Source organism: Mustelus asterias, chromosome 13, assembly GCF_964213995.1.
Source record: "Mustelus asterias chromosome 13, sMusAst1.hap1.1, whole genome shotgun sequence".
Classification (NCBI taxonomy): Eukaryota; Metazoa; Chordata; class Chondrichthyes; order Carcharhiniformes; family Triakidae; genus Mustelus; species Mustelus asterias.
Genome location: NC_135813.1, coordinates 7,430,991 through 7,453,768, shown reverse-complemented (window position 1 = coordinate 7,453,768; position 22,778 = coordinate 7,430,991). Strand labels below are relative to the sequence as shown.

Sequence of the window (22,778 nt, the reverse complement as noted above, 5' to 3'; positions counted from 1 at the left end):
CCCTTGATCCCTTTAGCCACTAGAGATACAGAGTACCCTAATAGAGGAATAAATACTTCATCCTGATAGACAAATAGACAGAGCATCCCTGTTGATGAATAGATGCAGGACCCTGACATATAAATAGATTTATTAGACAGATGGATAAATAAATAGTTTACCCAGATAGATAGCGTGGTGTCCAGATAGAAGGGTAGATATAGGTCATGCCATTCAATAAGGCTAAAATTGGGAGCAGTGATCATGATGTGCAATTAACCCATGCCTGTTGTTTCCAAGATGTGGAGATGCCGGCGTTGGACTACACATGCTGTGTTGATGTGTACAGATCAATACTCACAACATCTATATACTGTGTTCAGATAGTAAAGTGGCCATAGCACCCAGTTAACTTCATAGATACAATACAGAATTAATTCAAATGGGGAATGAGGAAATGGCAGAGATGTTAAACACTCAACTTATATATACTTTATATTTGTATCTACCATAAAACATTCCCCTAGTTGGGGGGGGGGGGGGGCACGGTGGCACAGTGGTTAGCACTGCTGCCTCACAGTGCCAGGGACCAGGGTTTGATTCCCAGCTTGGGTCACTGTCTGTGTGGAGTTTGCACATTGTCTGCATGGGTTTCTTCCGGGTGCTCCGGTTTCAATTGGGGGGTTCAATTCAATTTTGGCCACATCATGACTACTATCGACACCGCAAACTGCCGGCTCCAAGTGGAGAGGATCTCCAAGAAGATCGCGCATATCGACACAGACATCAAGTTTCTACAATCATGCAAGAAAGCAGACAAGATACCGAATGACGAAGGAGCAGTGCTCCGAAAGCTGATGGTATTTGCTACCAAATAAATCTGTTGGACTTTAACCTGGTGTTGTGAGACTTCTTACTGTTGTTTCCAATGCAGGCAGCATGCAAACGATATACATTTTGCAGCTAGCATGAGATCAAACTAGCCAACTTAAACCCAGCTTGTACTTCATAAAGAGACAATGCATCTTGACTGCAGCAGGTGCTGGAAGTGCTGAGGAGGTGTATGTCTAACTTGCAAGGAGAGTGCCAATACTGCAACAGGGGAGAGGGTGGACTTCAAGGTTCTTCAATGCAGCACTGGAGATTGTGATGCAGGAGGAGGAGCGAGTTCCTTTTATCTACAGTGGACTTGGAGACCCTCCAGACAGACATTGCAAAGGAGCACATCGCAGTTAATATCCAAGTGCCACAAGAAGGTCAATAACCTCACACAAGTGGTCAAGATTGCACACAGGTTGCACCTTCATTTGCCAAATGCCCTATCCCATCAACACATTACACACTCCTATCATAAAGTAAACAGTGCTGGAAAAGTCAGCGGGTCTGGCAGAATCTATAGAGCAACAAACAGAGTTAATACTTCAAGTCCACTATGATTCTTCTATAGAGTCAGGTCGAATTTTGATGGGTTTTATACTGTTGAGAAAGGGAGGGGCAGGTGGGGCAAAAGGGGCCAGGGATGGGGGTGATAAACTGACAAAGATGTCATGGAATAAAAAGGTAAAGGGAATGGCTGCAGTAAAGAAGCAAGGCATTGGTTTCAAGTAAGCGTCAATAGCAGAATAAAGGTCTGTATGAAGGCAAAACATGAAAACAAGATACAGACTGGAACCGAGTGGGGGGAAAGTCAAATGGAAGACAGAGTTCTGAAGCTGTTGAACTCAGAGTTGAGCACAGGCTTCAAAGTGCCGAAGCGCAAGATGAGGGAATGTTCCTCCAATTTGCATTGGGCTTCGCTGGAACATTGCAGAACCAAGCACAGAAATGTGGGTGTGAGAACACGATGTTGAATTGAAACGGCAGGAAGGTCAGGGTCATGCTTTCAGACTGAGTGGAGGAGTTCTGCAAAGCAATCACCTTAGGCTGTGTTTGGTCTCCCAGATGCAGAGGAGACCAAAGTTAAAATTTATTTATTCGTCTCAAGTAAGGCTTACATTAACACTGCACTGAAGTTACTGTGAAATTCCCCTAGTCACCACAGTCCAGTGCCTGTTCAGGTCAATGCACCTAACCAGCACATCTTTCAGACTGTGGGAGGAAACTGGAGCAAACCCACGCAGACACAGGGAGAATGTGCAAACTCCACACAGACAGTGACCCAAGCTGGGAATCGAACCTGGGTCCTTGGCGCTGTGAAGCAGCAGTGCTAACCACTGTGCTACCGTGCTGCCTACGGTAAAGGGGGAAGTGTGACACCTCTTGCAGCTGCATGGGAAGAGGATGAGGTCCTGAGAGTGACAGAGGAGTGGACCAGGGTATCCCAGAGAGACCAGTGCCTTTGGAATGCTGGCAGGGGAGCTAAGGGGAAGATGTCTTTGATGGTGGTAGAAATGACAGAGGATGATCCATTGAATGTGGAGGTTGGTGGGGTGGAAAGAGAGGACTAGAGGAACCCCTTTCTGGTTCTGGAATGGAGGGGAAGGGGTGAGAGCAGAAGTGTGGGAAATGGGTCGGCAACAGTTGAGGACCCTGTCAACCACAGAGATGGGGTGAGGAATCCTCATTTGAGAATATAGGGAGACTTGTTGAAAGTGGAAATTAGTATAATCAGAACAGGTGCAATGGAGACAGAGAAACTAGGAGAATAGAATAGATTCTTTTTCGCAACTGAAGTTGAGCTAGCTATGGGAGTAAGTGGGCTTATGATGAATATTGGTGAACAGTTTCTCCCCAGAAATGGAGACAGTGAAGTCAAGAAAGGGACGGGAAATGTCAGAGATGGATCATGTGGAGGTGAGAGAGGATGGAAACTGGAAGCAAAATTGATTTTATTTTTTCAGTTCCAAGTGAGAGCAAGAAGTGGCCCCCGTACAGTCATCCGTGTACCAGGAAAAGATTGGGGGAGGGGACCTGAGTAGGACTGGAAAAAAGGGATGTTTCGGATACCCCACAAAAAGACTGGCTTAATGGAAGGACTGAACCATAGCAACAACTTGGGGGGTGATTCTCCCATCCCGCTGTGCTGCATTTTTAGTAAGAAGTCTCACAACACCAGGTTAAAGTCCAACAGGTTTATTTGGTAGCAAATACCATAAGCTTTCGGAGCACTGCTCCTTCGTCAGATGGAGTGGATATCTGCTCTCAAACAGTGCACAGACACAGAAATCAAGTTACAGAATACTAATTAGAATGCGAATCTCTACAACCAGCCAGGTCTTAAAGACATTTTTAGCACAGCGGGCCTGGAGACTCCAGCAGGAGCCATATCGGGGGCACCCCGCTGGGCGCCCGAACCTCAGCAAGTCTCCCAGTGCTGGATTTCCGATGCTATCAGCTCCGTGCCGGAAATCGCTGTGGAGCCGCATAATTTATGTAAATGTTCATTTGGGTTGCATTCAATGGTACGACATTTGACCGAGCAAATCACCAACAGCCCAGCCAGAATGTGACTCTGTTAGTTGCATCTTCTCTTCCTCCTGCCCCTTCTCTTTCCACCTCCTTCTCCTCCTCATCCTCCTCTTGTTTTGCAGTTACTTTCTGCACACCTCGTGGCAACGGGCCTCATGATAGTGAGATTATGCTGGTTACTGCAAACCAATACTGATGGTGACACATTCCCTGGAGAGTACGGCAAGGCCATTCCAGAGCAATGCAGGTAGCAGTGAGTTATTTAAGTATCCCAATGGTCTGCACAGATACATGCCAGGCAGCAATATGACTCAATAGAAGCATGCTGCCCATGTGTGTATGTGGCATGCACACTGGAGTAGATCATAAAATCCATACAGTGCAGAAGGAAGCCATTTGGCCCATCAGGTCTGCCCTGACTCTCCAACAGAGAATCTTACCCAGGTCCACTCCCCTGCCCTATCACCATAACTCCACGCATTTACCCTGCTAATCCCTCTAACGTACACATCTTTGGACACTAAGGGGCAATTTGGCATAGCCAATCACCTAACCTGCACATCTTTGGACTGTGGGAGGAAACTGGAGCACCCGGAGGAAACCCACACAGACACGGGGAAAATGTGCAAACTCCACATAGGCAGTCACCCAAGGCCAGAATTGAACCCTGGTCCCTGGCACTGTGAGGCAGCAGTGCTAACCACCTTGTCACCGTGCCACCTGGCCAAGTGGTCCCTCCTGGTTTGCCACATTGGCTCAGATGAGGACTGCCACAGAATTAAGTAATCACAACTGATTTGAGAAAAGTGGGCAATGAGGCATTGAATATAGTCAATAATATAAAAGCATGATTTAGGGCAGCACAGTGGTTAGCACTGCTGCCTCACGGCGCCAGGGACCTGGGTTCAATTCCGGCCTCAGGTCACTGTCTGCGTGGAGTTTACACATTCTCTCCGTGTCTGCGTGGGTTTCCTGCGGGTGCTCCGGTTTCCTCCCACAGTCTGAAAGATGTGCTGGTTAGGTGGATTGGCCAGTGCCAGATACTCCCTCAGTTTACCCGAACAGGTGTTGGAGTGTGGTGACTAGGGGATTTTCACAGTAACTTCATTGCAGTGTTAATGTAAGAGTACTTGTGACACTAATAAATAAACTTACTGCGGAGGCAGGCAATCTAAAATAGAAACAGAAGTTGCAGGTCAGGCAGCATTTGTGGAGAAAAATCGAATCGATGTTTCAGGTTGAGTTGACCTTTCACAAGAATTTCTGGGTCATCTCGATCTGAAACTTTAACATTGAATATAGTCACATGTCAAGTTAGCAATGAGGGAGTGATAACCTTTGTGGTCATCGTAATTTCTGAGTTTACAAGCAGTGTCAACAAGGTGACACATGTGTGGTCAATGGCACTGCACACCATTAAGAAGCCCATTATGTTGACAATGCTACATACTCACTACACCTGCTTCATTCTGGAAAGAGAAAATACTGTATACGCCCTTCTTTTAGTGTACAGAGGGTTGCTATCTCTCTTATACGTGAGTGGACAATAAAATGCACAATGTTGGAGGTGGCGTCGGGAGGAGCCAGACATGAAGAAATTCAAAGCCACAATACCTTTACAACCGTTGACAATGCTGTCCTCACAGTGCCCTGAGGCTACAGCTGTCAGGCCTCGGTGAGCCCCTCTATAGTAGAATTCACATCATAGAAATCATAGCAGCCCTACAGTGCAGAAGGAGGCCACTCAGCCCATCGAGTCTGCACCGACAACAATCCCACCCAGGCCCTATCCCCGTGACCCCACATACTCACCCCGCTAACCAATGCATCCCGGGACACAAAGGGACAATTTAGCATGGCCTAACCCACACAACTTTGGACAGTAGGAGGAAACTGGAGCACCCGGAGGAAACCCACGCAGACAATGTGCAAACTCCACACAGACAGTAACCCGAGCCGGGAATCGAACCCAGGTCTCTGGAACTGTGAGGCAGCAGTGCTAATCCACTGTGCCACCGTGCCGCCCAGATGACACACACACTATTCCTTACTGAGGTTGAGACAGGAGAATTGTTGCCTAAAGACTGAGGGTGGGTATGGCCTCTGGCTGAGAGCTCTTCTCCCCCAGCTCCTCCGCTCTTTTCAAAAAGCTTTCTGTTACTTCTGCTCAATCTCCCTATCATGCTTCAGGCCAAGGGGTTAGAAATGACAGCTCCCTGACTGGAAACAAAAGGAACCCTTGAAGTGCGAAGCAAGTCTTCACCAAGTTGCACAAAAACTACTCGTAGATTTTACCAACTTTGAAAAGCAGATAAACTTCTACCTCATCAACAGTCAGGAGAAACTAATCAGTAACTAATCAGAAAGTGGTTCATCGTCCTTTTAAATAGTTGTGTTCAGCTGTATGAGATTACGAGAGGGCATGTTGTGTTGAAGTCAACACTGCCATCACGAGGGTCAAACCAATGTTATAGACTGAGTGGTGTCACAATCTGCCTAAACTGCATTCTACAGACACACATTCCCACCAACCACCAGCAAAAAGGCAAACAGGATGGCCCACACTATAAAGAGTGTGCACACAGTGCAGACACCATTTTGGGACAAAATGACACTTGTCACGCTAAAAATATAGGCGCTACACAATGAAATGTTGTGCTCATAGTACCCGGAGAGCTAATAGTAGTATCATGATTATGTTGCAGCGCTAGTAGTCCAGATGCCTAGTAAGGGCAGCAGGATAGCACAGTGGTTAGCACTGCTACGTCACAGTGCCAGGGACCAGGGATCAATTCTGGCATTGTGTGACTGTCTGTGTGCAGTTTGCATGTCCTCTCCGTGTCTGCGTGGGTTTCCTCCAGGTGCTCCAGTTTCCTTCCACAGTCCAGTGAAGTGCAGGTTAGGTGGATTGGCTATGTTTAGGTTAGGGTGATTGTGGGGTAAATGCGTGAAGTTATGGGGATAAAGCTGAGGTGGGCCTAGGTAAGATACTCTATCGGAGAGTCGGTACAGATTTGATGGACTGAATGGCCTCCTACTGCACTGTAGGGATTCTGAGTTCAAATCCCACCACACGGTTGGGAAATTTAATTTTAGTTAATTAAATAAATCTGGAATTTAGCACAAATAATGGTAACTATGGAACTGCAGGACTGTCATTACAAAAAGCTGGTGCACTAATGCCCCTTTAGGGAAGGAAATTTGCCAGCTATACCCAGTCTTATCTATGGATCCAGATCCACAGAAATGTGGTTGATTCCAAAGTGCCCTCTGAAATGTTCCCTAATTATATTCATTAACTTGGCTCACCACAATCTTTATAAAGGTAATTCAGAATGAGCAATAAGGGTTGGCTTTACCTCTGATGCCCACCCACATCATGACAATGAAGTAGAAAAATACGTCACCCAGATAAGTAGGAACACTTCCTGATAAATAAGTAGACACTGTAGTCAAAGACATAAATAGATGCAAATTCTTGATTGATAAATAGATTCAGCATTCAGATAGGTAAATCAATACTGTACCCAGCTAGATAAATACCGTGTGCACTTGAGTAATTGTCGATCTCGTGTAAAAGTTGACCCCCGACCTTTGGCCAAAAACTCCTTAATTTTTCATATACCTCGTGTATAAGTCGACCCTAGTTTTCGAGGGATAGGAAAACAATGTGTTTTTTCATGTTTTTGTTTGGTATACAATTCTACACCAAAATAGTGCCAACACAAGTTACAACTGATAATTATACTTTCCTGATGCCAGACTCCCAAAATTATTAGATTACCTACGCGCTAATCACAAAATCCTCTGGTACCATATTACATCTCATAAAGCTACTTGGGATGAGCAATACTGTCAGTTATAAATCCATTCAGAGGCGAGATGCCAGCAAAACAACAGCAGACGCTGCCAACAGTTGTTGCAAAAATTGGGTTTCTGCCAGTCTCAGCCTCTGAAGCAGCCATGGTCCAAACATAAACTAAAGAGCTGACAACCAGGGCTGAGGTGCGAGTGACTGCCCTTGACATCAAAGGCAACAGCTGAACAAGCATGGCATCAACTAACATTAATAAAATCAAAGGCAATAGAAATCAGGGAAATCTGCGAGGTCTGGATGGAGTGGATGTGGAGAGGATGTTTCCATTAGTAGGAAAAACTAGAACCAGAGGGCACAACCTCAGGCTAAAGGGATGACCCTTTAAAACAGAGATGAGGAGGAATTTCTTCAGCCAGAGAGTGGTGAATCTGTGGAACTCTTTGCCGCAGAAGATTGTGGAGGCCAGGTCATTGAGTGTCTTTAAGACAGAGATAGATAGGTTCTTGATTAATAAGGGGATCAGGGGTTATGGGGAAAAGGCAGGAGAATGGGGATGAGAAAAATATCAGCCATGATTGAATGGCGGAGCAGACTCAATGGGCCAAGTGGCCTAATTCTACTCCAATGTCTTATGGTCTTATGGGAAAACTCTCCACTCATTGGAGTCATACCAAGCGCAAAGAAAAATATTTGTTGGAGGTCAATATCTCAGCTCTAGTTCTATAGGTGTTTCTCAGGGTAGTGTAGTATGCTCACCCGTCTTCAGCTGCTTTATCAGTGACCTCCCCTCCATCATAAGGGATGCTTGCTGATGACTTAACAATCTTCAGTTCCATTCTAAACTCCCCAGCCAGTGAAACAGTTCGTGCCCACATGCAAGAAGACTTGGATGGCATCCAAGAGGCTCAATACCAACCAGGACAAAGCAGCCTCGATCATTGGCATCCTACCCATAATTTTAAACATTCATGCCTTCCACCCATGATGCACCATGGCTGCAGTGTATGCCAAGTACAAGCTACACTGCAGTAATTGACAAAGCCTTCTTTGAAAGCACCACCCAAACGCTTGACCTTTACCACCTCGAAGGACATGGGCAGCAAGTGCAAGGGGACAACCGCCACCTGCAAGTTCCCGGAATACATTCACTACACAGACTGCAGCAGTTCAAGAAAGCAGTGCATCGCTCAGTTCACAAAGACAAATAGAAATGAGGAATAAATGCTGATCTTGCCAGCAGCATCCTCAGCTCATGAAAGACTAAAAACAAGTAGTTGCATGATTCTGATCTATAAATCTGCACAGTATCCAAATAGAAAAATGGTTAGAATACCAAGATTAATTCTAGATAAAGTAGCCAGAGAAATAAATTGATGCAACACCCAGAGCAATAGATACAAAATGTACCCAAATACATGAAAAAATTACCGACCTGGACTTAAATAGGGACTGCATCCAGGTAACTAAATAGACTGTCTCCAGGCAGATAGACATTAGATACTGTACCAGATAGATAAATAGATGCAGTAAAAAAGAGATAGATAGTGCATCTAAAGTTTTGAAAGTTTATTTATGAGTGTGACACATAGGCTTACATCAACACTGCGGTGAAGTTACTGTGAAAATCCCCTAGTTGCCACACTCCGACGCCTATTAGGGTACATAGCTAAATAAATATTGGGAGGTTTTGTGATACAGTGGGTAGCATCCCTTCCCCTGAGACAGAAATTGGGCCGGAATTCTCCAGCCATTCATGCCGGTGGGATTCTCCTGTCCCACTGACAGAGCACCCCCGCCCAGAGGTTTCCCACAGCTGTCAATGGGAATTCCCATTGATAGCAGCGGGAACAGAGAATCCCGCCGCTAGCAAACAATGCGCCACTGGAGGAAACATGTGGCTAGGAGGCCAGAGAATTCCAGCCTCTGTGTTTGAATTCCACTCCAGGGTGTGATGGCCAAGGAAGGTACATTAATACAATGAGGGAGGTTGATTATCAACCTGCAAATCATCCGGGCAGTGAGGGTGGGAGAGTCTCTTGATCAGCCATACTTGATGCAGAGTGGCATCCCTTAAGCTGTAGCCTCTGGCAATAGGCTTGGTAACTTATTCCAGGAAAGAACTAGTCATGGAAATAGACATTGGATGGGGGCCGGGAGTTAAATATATATATTTTTTTAAATACAAAGTGAAAACAGAGAATGTAAGAAATACTCAGCAAGTCTGGCAGCATCTGTGGAGAGAAAGAGAGTCAAATGTTTCCTCTTTCATTGGAATTGGAAAAATGTGGAGATGTGACGGTTTTTAATCAAATACAGAGGCAGGGAAAGTGGTGATGGATGGAAAGAAAAAAGAGAAGATTTATGATAGGCTGGAATGTACCAGAAATTAAATGACAGATGAAATGATGGTGAGTAGTCACAGGACAAGAATCAACTGATGAGTCCATAAAAGGTGTAAATGTGAAAAGCAGAAGGATCAGCTACAGTTGTATTCCAAAAATTAAAAAATTCCAAAAATAAAAATAAAAATGCAAGCAGAGGCTATGATCTGAAATTGTTGAACACAACTTTGAATGCAGAAGGTTGTAAGCTGCCTAAATGAAAGGCAAGGTGTTGTCCCTTGAATTAAGGTCAAACTCCATTGGAGCAGTGCAGTGGGAGATGAGTGCAGAGAGGTCAGAGTGGGAATGCTGCTGAGGGTCACTACAATAGGTGACCGTAAGCTCAAGACCATGCTTTTGGACAGAGCCGAGGTTTTCACAAAGTAGCCACCCAAAATGCAATGTCACATGGTGAAAGAGAGTGAGCAGCAAATATTGAATGGAAAACAAGTGTAAATCATTGATTCACCTGGAAGGAGTCGCCAGGGCCCTGGACAATGGGAAGGGAGGTGATGGAAGAGCAAGCTTGCATCTTTTCACTAACATGGGAAAGTGACATGAGGAGTTGAGTGGTGTCTGCTGTGGCTCGCTTGGTAGTACTCTCATCTCTGAGTCAGGACACTGTGGTTCACGTTCCACTCCAGAGGCTTAAGCATAAAGACCTAGGCTGACACTACAGTGCAGTACTGAGGGAGTGCTGCACTGTCAGAGATGCTGCCCTTTGGATGTGATGCTAAACCAAGGTCCCATCTGCCCTTTTCAATGAACAGGGTAGCACGGTGGCACAGTGGTTAGCACTGCTGCCTCACAGCACCAGGGATCCGGGTTCGATTCCAGCGTTGAGTGACTGTGTGGAGTTTGCATGTTCTTCCCGTGTCTGCGTGGGTTTTCTCCGGGTGCTCCAGTTTCCTCCCACACTCCAAAGATCAAAGATGTGTAGGTTAGGCAGATTGGCCATGCTAAATTGTCCCTCAGTGTCGGTTAGAAGAATTAGTGACGGAAATATGTGGGGAATATGGGGACATGCCTGGGTAAGATGCTCTGTCTGTCAGAGTGTCGGTGCAGACTTGATGGGCTAAATGGCCTGCTCCTGAACTGTAGGAATTCTATAGCATAGATGGTCCCAATGCACTACAATAAGTCCTCTTAAGCTGTCCTGTTTTAAGGGATTTCCCTTTCACATCAGTCACTCAATGGAGTTAGTATCCTCATTTAGCGTAACCAGTTTTGTTTTAAAATCGTTTTGCATTGGGTCTGACATAATGCCAACCAGCACCAAATTGACCAGATTCTCCCACTTACTGACCTCCTGCCTCACTGCTCAACCTCCGGTTTGTGACCTCTCCCAGTCCTTGTCCCACCCTCTCACTGCCCACCCCTCAGTTCAGGACCTTCCTCATGCAAATTGAAGTTGTCCCACCTGCCTCTCATCCTCAGAGCCCTCGCTCGCAGCCAGGGTTTGGGAGAGGGAAGCAGTAAGTGGGAGAGTCATGGAGCAGGAGGTTCAGCATGAGGGAGGATCAGCAGCGAGAAGGGAGGGCCAAGGAACCGCAGACACCGCCAGCTGGATGGTCAGAGCAAGGAGGAGGGTCAGGAAACGGAGATATGGTAACCTGAATGTTCAAGAAACAGGATCCACCGCCAGCCAGGGGCAAGTGGAAAGTTATCAGATTTCTTCCATATTTCAAAATTGATTTTAACTTTCAAAGTCATTTAATTGGCCAATATGGGAAATTAGCAATGCTAAGTATTCCAACTTACAGGGTTTTAATGTTTTTTTAACAGATAATATCTTACAGAACATAACTTTTACTGTAGCTTTTATATTGGTTTCAATCTGATTTATTTAAAGTTGTTTCACTTAAAGTTGCACTTTTCAAGGATTCAACTACAACTTCAATTGAGGACTCAATGAAGGATGGAGAGTTACCTGGTGGTTCTTCTTATATGTATCACTCAACTGACATCTCAAATTCAGACTAACTGGTCCTTATCACCTTGTTGCTTGTGGGAGCTTGCTGTGTACAAATTGGCTCCCACATTTCCTGTATTGGAAAAGTGACTATACCTCATTGGGATATCCTGAGGTAATGAATCACACAGTATTTATTTTTTGTTGTCAGGGTGATTGAGAGGTAAACCATTTAATAAATAACCCATTCATAGAATCCTACAGTGCAGAAAGAGGCCATTCGGCCCATCGAGTCTGCACCAACCACAATCCCACCCAGGCCCTATCCTCGTATCCCTACATATTTACCCACTAATCCTTGTAACCTATGCATCCCTAAGGGGCAATTTAGAATGGCCAATCAACCTAGCCCGCACATCTTTGGACAGTGGGAGGAAACCAGAGCACCCGGAGGAAACCCGCGCAGACACAGGGAGAATGTGCAAACTCCACACAGACCCAAGCCGGGATTTGAACCCAGGTCCCTGGAGCTGTGAAGCAGCAGTGCTAACCACTGTGCTACCGTGCCACCCTAGCAATTCAAATAGATGGAGCACCTATTTATCATTGATAACTACACAATGATAATATCAGATGGATAAAAAGAGACAAGATCAGACAGGTAAATGATTACAATGCCTACCAGATAGATAAATATAAAATACTTATTGGAATAATACACATTGCATGCAGCATTGTATTTTATGGTACAAATATTCGGATAGATAGAAGCAAGAGGTAGAAAAGTATCATATTATTACTTTGCTTGTCCACACCGTGGTTCAGATACATTGTTAGCCCGACCGTTTTTTGTCCTTATGATGCAAAGTGTATTTTCTATTTTTTAAATATAGTTATTGACATTATAAAGTGATTGTTTGATTTAAAACGCAGGGGTTCCATTAATATGAACCATATTTACCAGAAATGCCAACCCCCTGTCAATTTCTCGGGTAAGATCTGTCTTTTTTAACAATTTCAGTTTAGAATTGCTGAATTTGCTTTTCTTTAGATAAAGAACGGCGTTTCCACGCCACACTGCTCTGCTCCACAATCACACTCCTAATAATGTTACATAGAACCTTCAATTCTACCCCCTCCCTCCCTATGTGAACTAAAATAAATTAAACCATACCTACCGTGAAATCAAATTTGATTGCTAATTTGCGCTGACCATTTATACCTAAATTACACAGGGTGGCAAGTGCAAACTGTCAGCTGGATATTGTTGGATATGATGTGGAGATGCCGGCGTTGGACTGGGGTGAACACAGTAAGAAGTCTCACAACACCAGGTTAAAGTCCAACAGGTTTATTTGGTAGCAAATACCATAAGCTTTCGGAGCACTGCTCCTTGATGGAGCAGTGCTCCGAAAGCTTATGGTATTTGCTACCAAATAAACCTGTTGGACTTTAACCTGGTGTTGTGAGACGTCTTACTGTAAATGGAGCAGTGCTCCGAAAGCTTATGGTATTTGCTACCAAATAAACCTGTTGGACTTTAACCTGGTGTTGTGAGACTTCTTACTGTATTGTTGGACAGCCAGCTTTGATTTGAATGAGAATCCGTTCGCGACACAGAATCAAACCACTTCTGATGTCAGTGGTTGGTGGCTTGGCGTGAAGTGCTTGGGCAGGGTAAACCGCTCTGAAAGTCTGCGAGCCGCATCACTGGTCCTTGTAAACTCCAGCAAACGGAATGAAACCCGTCGCTTCTCGGCTTTCGGGCTAAGATCAAGCTTCCGATCAAGCCCAAGGTGCCTTATCTTGTCAGCTTGGATCTTGCTTGTCTCTTTTGTGGGGACTAGGGTTCGATTGGAATTCGAAATTGTTTTTTTTGGAGCAAGCAGGGAATGGATTCGGATTTGCCCCCGGGTCCACTCTGAGCACTGGCTTCGGAACTTGGAATAAAAATTAAAGAAAATAATTAAAATAAAACCGAGGATTGGGTGACCGTGTAGAGCTTAGCACCGTAAGCTTGTTCTTGCCTGCGGATAGTGAAGGCAGCTGTGTCGAAGCAGCTCATAGTGTAAAATGGCCAAAGCGAATAATCGGAACATCGTGATATCTTCTATAAGGAAAATACAGAAAGGTGTTCTCGTGACTGCATCGAAACACAGCAGAGTGTTTTATGATTTGTGTGGGAAACGCGAATATCATTGCCCTTTCCTGTTCTGCAATATTTTGTAATGTTTTCCTTGAGGTATTGTGTGAATGAAACATACTTTTTTAAAAACAAGAGAAATTTTAACATGGGTTTATTATTTAATATTCTAACTCCAAACTTTGATCACATTACACTAGGGAGATGAGGTCCCATTTAACGCACATTTCGAACCTATATAAAAGCGGTCCCTCTCTTCACACATTCCTGTTATTGACATAAAGGCTTGAAACTTCTCTGATTCCCTCTTCCACGCATGCTGCTACCTCTTTCTACCTCTATTCGTGGGCCATTTATTTCACTCACTTTGGGTGCAGTTTAGCAGGAAGGATTGAAATTGGGATTGCTGTTGGATGTTGGAAAGCTCAAATTCGACTGCTACAAGATCCAGTTCCCAAAGCTCCGATGCCTTGTATCCTCCTCGACATTTTTGTTCCTCTCTCTCGTTCATAACCAATTTCACTTTATTGTTTTTAAAGGGAGAGGGATTGGCGTGTAAACTCTGTTTTAGCTGTAGAATTATGTCAAAGGAAAAGGGAAGCCGCAGTAAAATTAATCCGAAAATTCCCGCACGATTCCACGCATTAAGAAGCACCCACGCCGAAATTTCCATTTCCATCAGAGAATTATCAGTTAAAATATAAACGACAATTTTTCGTTAGCTGTGGATGTGGCAGTGAGTTCTCGGGATAGCAAATAGAAGGCTGAAAACACAAGAAAATGCAAGAAGTATAGAGCAGCTCCGTCCATTTTTGAAAGGTGCATGTTTGAAAAGGGAACCCCAAAGGTACTTTCTTGTTTTGCCTCTGAGTGGGCCATTCGGCCCATCGAGATTATAGCCAGACCCACTTGCTCACCCGCCCTACCTCCGTAACCCATGGCATGGCTAACCAACTTAATCCACACATCGTTGGACACTAAGGGGGAAATTTACCATGGCCAATCCACCTATCCCGCACATCTGTGGATACTAAGGGGCAATTTGACACGGCCAATCCATCTAACCCGCACATCTTTGGACAGTAAGAGCCAATTAGCCATGGCCAATCCACCTAACCCGCACATCTTTGGACAGTAAGAGGCAATTAGCCATGGCCAATCCACCTAACCCGCACATCTTTAGACACCAAGGGGCAATTAGCCATGGCCAATCCACCAATCCCGCACAGTTTTGGATACTAAGGGGGAGTGTAGGAGGAAACCGGAGCACCCGGAGAAAACCCACAGCCACGGAGAGAACGTGCAAACTCCACACAGACAATGAGTGACCCAAGGCCGGAATTGAACCCGAGGCCACTGGCGCTGTGAGGCAGCAGGGACATCCACTGTGTCACCGCACTAAGTGAACAACATGTCTCGCCTTTCATTTATTTGTGGATTTAATGATGGCCTGATTTTAAATGCTGTTTATATTGCCAATTTGTAACGGCGCGGTACCATTCAGTGATCAATGTTTCTGCCATTTCCCCCTTGAAGTTATATTTTAGAGAACTCTCTTACCCGCCTTTGTAACGAAATTCATCCCAGCGGCTGAAGGGAGAATTTCTACCTGTTTTCATGTCTATATCGCATTTATTAATCCAAGATGTAGCGTAATGCATATCCCCTTCCACCGACCTTATATCTTCATTAATTTTAACATTGTAAAACAATGGTTAAACTCACCTCAGAGAACAGTGGGAAATGTAATTTACTGGATGGTCAATGGAAGCATGTACAATGTATGGATTAACTGGATTTTACCACCATCCTTTAACCTTGTTCTAACCTCGGATTTTTACACATGTTTTAAACTCTAATCGCATGAAAATATTCCCTTTGTAAAGGCTTCACTTCGATATACAATACATTTTATATATATATATTCGTTATACTATATATTACATATTCCTTTATATTGTATATACTATATATTATAAATATTCACACATATATTTCATATAGCAAATATTCCTATATATTCGATATAATATATATATCCCTATATATTTTCAATATGCTATACAATATCGGCAATGAAATAGACCAAAGTTTGTTACAGATACCGATAGGTATCGATACTGAAACGGAACTCTTCACAAGTGAGTGTTCCCAGTAAATGGGCAGCGGATGTAACTAAAGTTCAAAGTCTATCCAACTTCCTACCTCATCTAACACAAGCCCTTCTATCACAACCTTAGACTGTAAATTGATTTTTTGCCGGAGACACCCCCCTTTCTAAGTAGAATTCTCTACACGCTCATAAAAGGCTGGAAATGAAAATAATTAAATGTGTCAAATAGATTATTTTTAATTGTTAAAAGTGCGTTAAGATGTGTGTGTAAAGCGATGCATCTTGTTATGATGTTTCACGTGTGCCGTGCGTTCGAATGTAATATAAAGATCTTTAAAACCGCGTTTAAGGAAACTCTACAAAGAAAGCAGGCTACAGAGTTCTCATACAATTCGCTATTATAAAAATTACATATACATAATGGATTAATATAGTAATGAATTATGCATATTATGTTCATTGTGTTATATTGACATTCTATGTTAATTACACAGACACAATAACACAGAAATTAGAAAATAGTAACCCTGGCTTAATTCCAAGTCGGGTTGCTAATCGGTGCTGTCAATAAGGCGCTCGCTGAGTGCTACTGAAATCAAACTCAAGATCCAGAGAACCCTCGTCTCTCCCCCTTTCGCCGCTTGACAGTGCACTGACCCAGTTCAGCGGCTGAGGGGCGGATTTGGAAGGACTAATCCTCGCCTTTAAATCTCATGTTTTGAGCAAGAAGATAGAAAAGAGATATTAATCATCTGAGATCCGAAAATAAAAATAAGGAGGGCGGGGGAGGGAGGACAAATAAGCGGCTTATCGTGGCTGGACGGAGTGCTGAGGAGGCAGAGGGTGTGTGTGTCTCAGCAACACTCCAACCCATGTGAAACAGCCAGCGATCACTTTCCAAATCTTAAATTCAGTAGGAAATTTGCTAAGGTTATCGCTAATGATTTTAAACAAATATTTATTTATCCGTGTCACAAGTCGGCTTACATTAACACTGCAGTGAAGTTACTGTGAAAATCCCACACGCCGGCGCCCGTTCGGGTGCACTGAGAGAGAATTTAGCATGGTCAATGCACCTAACCAGTGCCCCTTTCGGACTGTGGGAGGAAACCGGAGCACTCGGAGGAAACTCACGCAGACACGGGGAGAACGTGCAGACTCCGCACAGACTCGGGGTCCCTGGTGTTGTGAGGCAGCAGTGCTAACCACTGTGCCACCGTGCTGCCCCAATAGCTACTATTGGGAAGTCAAGGGCACCGAATTAAGAGCCAGAATACAAACGGTTTTAAGTAAATATGAAACAAAAAAGGTATGCAAGTGCCTAATAAATATAAAGTTCAAATATAGAAATTTACAATATACACAGATACATCAGTCCCTAGCATATAATAAATGGGAACTATTCCTGTTAAGTCAAGAAGACAAGTTTGAAATGCATGTGGTACAATGGTTCAACTTCACAGCGGTCAGTGACAGGGGATGTCTGTTTTTCCTGTGTTGTGGTGGATATCTTTGGTGGTAAACTCGCTCAGATGAAAGCGATCATCTAAAATCGGAAATCTGCAACATTCAAACGCTTGCGCGATTTCCTTTTAAATACACTCCGACCCCTGACCCGGAATCCATGTGTTTCTCTGGGATCATCTGAGCTTTCTTTTTGTTTTTAAAAAATTTAACTGGCTGGAAATATAAACACCGATCCTTTTCTGCTGAATGGAAGCGACTTGCGTTGCTATAGCGCCGTTCACCTGCAGTCCCAAAGCGCTTTTAACTGCTAATAAATTGCTTTTGAGGTGTAGTCGCTGTTACAACTGAGCAACCAAAACATGCACAGCAGGATCCAACAAACAATATATTTTTTGAAGAAAGTATATATAAATTTACTTATACAGAGTGAATACTGGTCCATTATTTGAACACTGGTGACAGCGTGGGATTGGGCACAGTACCTCACTCCTCAGCAACCGCAATAATGACCAAACTATCCGATCTGAGGTGTTGGTTGAAGGATAGATATTGGCCCGGACACATGGAAGGTGGGGGGGGGGGGGGGGGGAGGGGGTGGTGGACCTCCCCAGCTGTCCTTAGAAACACTGTAATCAGATTTTTGATGTTGACTTGAGAGAGGAAAGACGAGGCCTCGCTGTGAGGGGCTCGGAGCACCTGGGACAATGTAGCCCTCCCGCAAGTACTGCACCGCCTGAGTGCCAGCCTGGAGTAGGTGCCCTAGGTCCTGGAGTACGCCTTTGAACCCACGAGTTTCTGAGGTAGAAACCTGGGTGAGATCACTGCAGTTGATTAAAGTCAGCAACTTTATCATAAGTTTTTAAATACATGCAAAATCAAGTAATTGAAATAAAAACTTTGTATGTTCTCAGCCAGCGGTTAAAATGAGGAGTGGGGTTCAGTGCTCTATCCAACTCTTGTCACCAGTGTTCAAGCAAGGGACAAGTATTGACTCTTATATGTAATAATATATAATTACTTTTATATATACTTTTTTCCCCAAAATATTCTATATTAAGAGCTATATTCTTATGGTCCTATTTAGTAGGATTGGGTACAGGTATCTCTTCGGGAACTTTTTGTTTAAATATAGGTCAATTAATTTTAAACTGAAACAGAAAATGCTGGAAATCTCAGCAGGTCTGACAGCATCTGTGGAGAGAGAATACGGCTATTGTTTCGAGTCTGGATGATCTCTGGATTTAATTGAAACCAAGTGGTGAACAAGAGCAACACCCAGCGGGTGCTGGAAATCTAAACTAAAAGCAAAAATGCTGGAAATGCTGTATTCTAAGGTAAGAAGTTTAACAACACCAGGTTAAAGTCCAACAGGTTTATTTGGTAGCAAAAGCCACACAAGCTTTCGGAGCTCCAAGCCCCTTCTTCAGGTGAGTGGCCGCCGGCATCTCCACATCGTAGTCTAAGGTCACAGGCCTCAGTCTGTTTTCCTCTCTCCACAGGGGCTGTCGGGCCTGCTGAGTATTTCCAGCATTTTTCTGTTCTGTTTTATGAAGACAGTGAAAAGGACTTTTCGTTGAATCTTATTTCGATTCTTGCTTTTGTACGGTTGAAGCAAGTTGCCAGTCTTTCTTTTATAGTCGTTCTTCCCCCCGCCTGAGAGGTGTCGCAAATAATCCTGGGCTGGATTCTCCGACCTCGCCCGCAAGATGGGATTCTCCTCTCCCGCTGCAGGGGACGGAGATTAGGCTGAGCGTCAAATTCTCCGTTCTCGCTGGCAGCGAGACGTGAGACGTGAACGGCTGGAGAATTAATTTTCCCAAACCATCAGCCAAACCGTGCGTGTGTGTGTGTGTGTGTGGAACGATAGACGGTTCAGACAGACAGGGAGAGAGCACTTACTTGAAGAAATCCTCTTTGCAGTAAACGCTGTCGCCTCGACTGAAGCATTTCTCGGTCAGTTGCTTCTCACAGTCGCCGCATTTTAAACACTTGCTGTGCCAGTGGCGATCCAGGACCTTTAGAATGAACCTGTCCACGATATGTTGATTGCAGCCGGCGCATAGTGGAATATCTGTACACACACACACCAACACAACACACAACACTCTTCGTTTAGTCCAGGCAACAACATAAAAAAAACATGCCGCGAACGCTGTAACAATTTTAAAAACAAGAATCGCCACAGAACAGCTAATCTGGAGGGGGACGAATAAAGCGAAAATCCCGTTTAATTTGCAATTGAAAGATAAAAAAGGCGAGTTCTGAGCAAATGGAATTTGCATCTGAACATTTTCCCACACATCATCTGGGGTGACATTTACATACAAGGCAATTTACATACAAGTAATTTTACAGATAAATGCAACCCGAAGCCTTCCAGAGCGGATATTTTTGAGTAATTGTGGATCCTTCCATTGTATCGAAATAGGAACAATGCCAGGAGGGACGGGAACATGTCCTGAAGGTTGCCGCTTGAACAAGTTATAGGAGCTGAACTCAAATCAATTGCCGATGCTGAATTCAGCGAATGGATTGTGTAGCATTAAATAAAGGCTCTCGTTCATTTTCATAAGAAATGGAACTTGCCAGCTAAAGTCAGGCTCCAAGGTTGACAGCCCATATCGGGGCACACACATACATCCACACAGACAGGTGACTGTCACACCTTCAGTCTCAACAATACTGGCCAGCAATTCAGTTCTGAAACAGCCAAGACCAGTTCCAAACGTCTCTGTTTTTGCTGCTGCTGTCTTCGTTTTTTTTGTAGAAAAAAAAGGAGTATTCCCGCCTTATTTGTAGATCTGAGATTATCTCCCCGTATGGGAGAGGTGGGGATGGAGGGGGAGAGCGGTAAGTGAACAGACATAACGATAAAATCTAGTTCCCATCTTCTCCCTAACGGAGAATAAAGCAAAACCTTACTCTGCATTGTGACCTCCGGATGGTTAAAGGAACCGGGCGGAATATTTTTCAACGGTGTCTTCTGGTGTCAGCAGCCTGAGGTGGGGGGGGGGGGGGGGGGGGAGGCCGGGGGTGGGTGTTATTGAGGGTAGGGAGGTAAAGGAGGGAGAGGGGGGGAATGAACAAAACCAACCCCTTTTATATACACCCTCCCAGCTCTCCCACTGAATGGAGAATGTCCCCTCCTGGAGACACTGCCACAGCACCAAGCGGGCCCCATTCAGGGTAGCTTTTTGGAGGTAACCCCTTCAAAATTAACCCCAAGCTAATTCGATGACCAAAATAAAATCAGGGCGGCGGGGTAGTTTGCGGATGGGGGGAAGGGTGGGTCACCAATTTCTGGGAGCCACGCGGAGCAGCCAATCTGAAAATGGAAGGCCAGGTAGTAACCCCCCCTCCACCCCCCCCCCCCCCCCCCACTACCCCCTCCCCCATATAGATAGGAACCTTCTGAAAGACACCATCACTTCCCGGCATGTTCCCAATTACAAACCAGTTGCCTCTCTGCCACTTAACAGAAAGTGAAATCCCCAATCACTGCTTCTCCGGGGGCAAATGTTGGCTTCGCCGCCTCCAGCTTCCCAGGTCAAACATGTCTCCCGCAAGAGACTTGCAAAGTGACATGAGGAGATACATACACATTCATATAACATGTTCCCAATTTCTGGATCAGACATTTACATTTAGTTTTCAAGTGTTTTATCGAAATACAAGGTCTACGCATTTGTTTTGTTTCTACTAACCTTCTGCAGTTATTGCTCTAGGGAATTATTAGATTTATTTTTAAAAAAAACTATCAGGCTTTCTATCATTCTAATCGTCACAAGATGTTGAACTTCTCGCTGATTTTGTTTGTGGGGGCAGGTGGCTAAAGGGATATTTCTCAGAATTTTTGTGCCCGATTTGCTATCCAAGCCAGCAATATTGAAACGAGCTGAGGTTTAATAAAAGTGAAATTGATTTCTACAATTTCCAGCAACAGACGACAAGGAAACTTCCGCCCACTCAAAATAAAAATTGTTCGTTGCAACAGCCACTAATTTAAAGGGAATGTACACTGCAGACTGGGAGCTGCATTCACGATACGAGCCCCCCTTTTTAACAGCCCCGGCGTGTGACACTGAGCCATTTCTATCGAAGGGATTAAACGGCGTTTAAAATTAACATGGCAATTTATTATCCGGGATAATTACATTCTACGGCAAACGGGAAATCAGACACAGCCTCTGCACAAGGGGGCTGATTTCCGAGGGGTTAAAGTGAATCCGCATCGGCGCCGTCAAACCATCAACGCAGTTCTTCGACAATTTAGCAAGCGGTATTTTTGCATTTGTTGGAAAATTAATCTTCCCGATATTATTAACCCTAAGTTCACAAGGACAATCGTGAAAAAATAAACGGTTTAACCAATGTTAAAACAAATATTTAAGGAGCCGCTTTGTAGTTCAGATCCGAAGCCTTGCCGAAAATAATTAGACTTTTTGTCCAAGTTGCGAATTTGTTGCTTTCACCTGACATTGGTGTCCTTGCGAATTGTCCAAGACTAAACACTTCAAAAATATTCCTTCAGCAAAACTTAGATTTAACGGCTCCGATTTGCAAGAAATTCAGGATTATAGTAAGAATGCAGTGTGAAATATTACTGTCCGAATGAGTGAAATATTAATTACTGTCTGAATGCAGTGTGAAAGATTAATTACTGTCCGAATACAGTGTGAAATATTACTGTCTGAATACAGTGAGAAATATTAATTACTGTCCGAATATAGTGTGAAATACTAATTGCTGTCTAAATACAGTGTGAAATATTAATTTATGTCTGAATACAGTGTGAAATGTTACTGCCTGAATAGAGCGTGAAATATTAATTACTGCCTGAATACAAAATAAAATATTACTGTGTGAATAGTGTGAAATATTAATTACTGCCTGAATACAAAATAAAATATTACTGTGTGAATAGTGTGAAATATCACTGTCGAATACAGTGTGAAATATTAATTACTGTCCAAATACAGTGTGAAATATTACTGTTTGAATACAATGTGAATTATTAATTACTGTCTGAATACAGTGTAAAATATTAATTACTGCCAGAATACAGTGTGAAATATTACTGTCTGAATACAGTGTGAAATATTAATTACTGTCTGAATACAATGTGAAATATTAATTTCTGCCTGAATAAAATGTGAATGATTAATTACTGTCTGAATACAGTGGAATATTATTGTCTGAATACAGTGTAAAATATTAATTACTGCCAGAATACAGTGTGAAATATTACTGTTCGAATGCAGCGTGAAATATTAATTACTGTCTGAATACTGTGTGAAATATTAATTACTGTCCAAATACAGTGTGAATTATTGCTGTCTGAATACAGTGTGAAATATTAACGTTTGAATATAGTGTAAAATATTAATTTCTTCCAGATTACAGTGTGAAATATTAATTACTGTCTGAATACAATGTGAAATATTAATTACTGTCCAAATACAGTGTGAAATATTATTGTCTGAATACAGTGTGAAATATTAATGTTTGAATATAGTGTAAAATATTAATTTCTTCCAGATTACAATGTGAAATATTAA

General features: G+C 43.6%; 1 protein-coding gene across 1 annotated transcript in view; it reads right to left on the bottom strand.

Moving 5' to 3' along the window:
• The window catches only part of lhx3 (LIM homeobox 3), a 60,686-nt gene that overhangs the window by 25,316 nt on the left and 12,592 nt on the right, over positions 1 to 22,778 (bottom strand). The window contains exons 2-3 of the mRNA XM_078227546.1: positions 19,594 to 19,734; positions 19,120 to 19,291 (exon numbers count right to left, since the gene is read on the bottom strand). Coding sequence (XP_078083672.1) covers positions 19,120 to 19,291; positions 19,594 to 19,734 — 313 coding nt within the window. The remainder of the gene's footprint in view (positions 1 to 19,119; positions 19,292 to 19,593; positions 19,735 to 22,778) is intronic.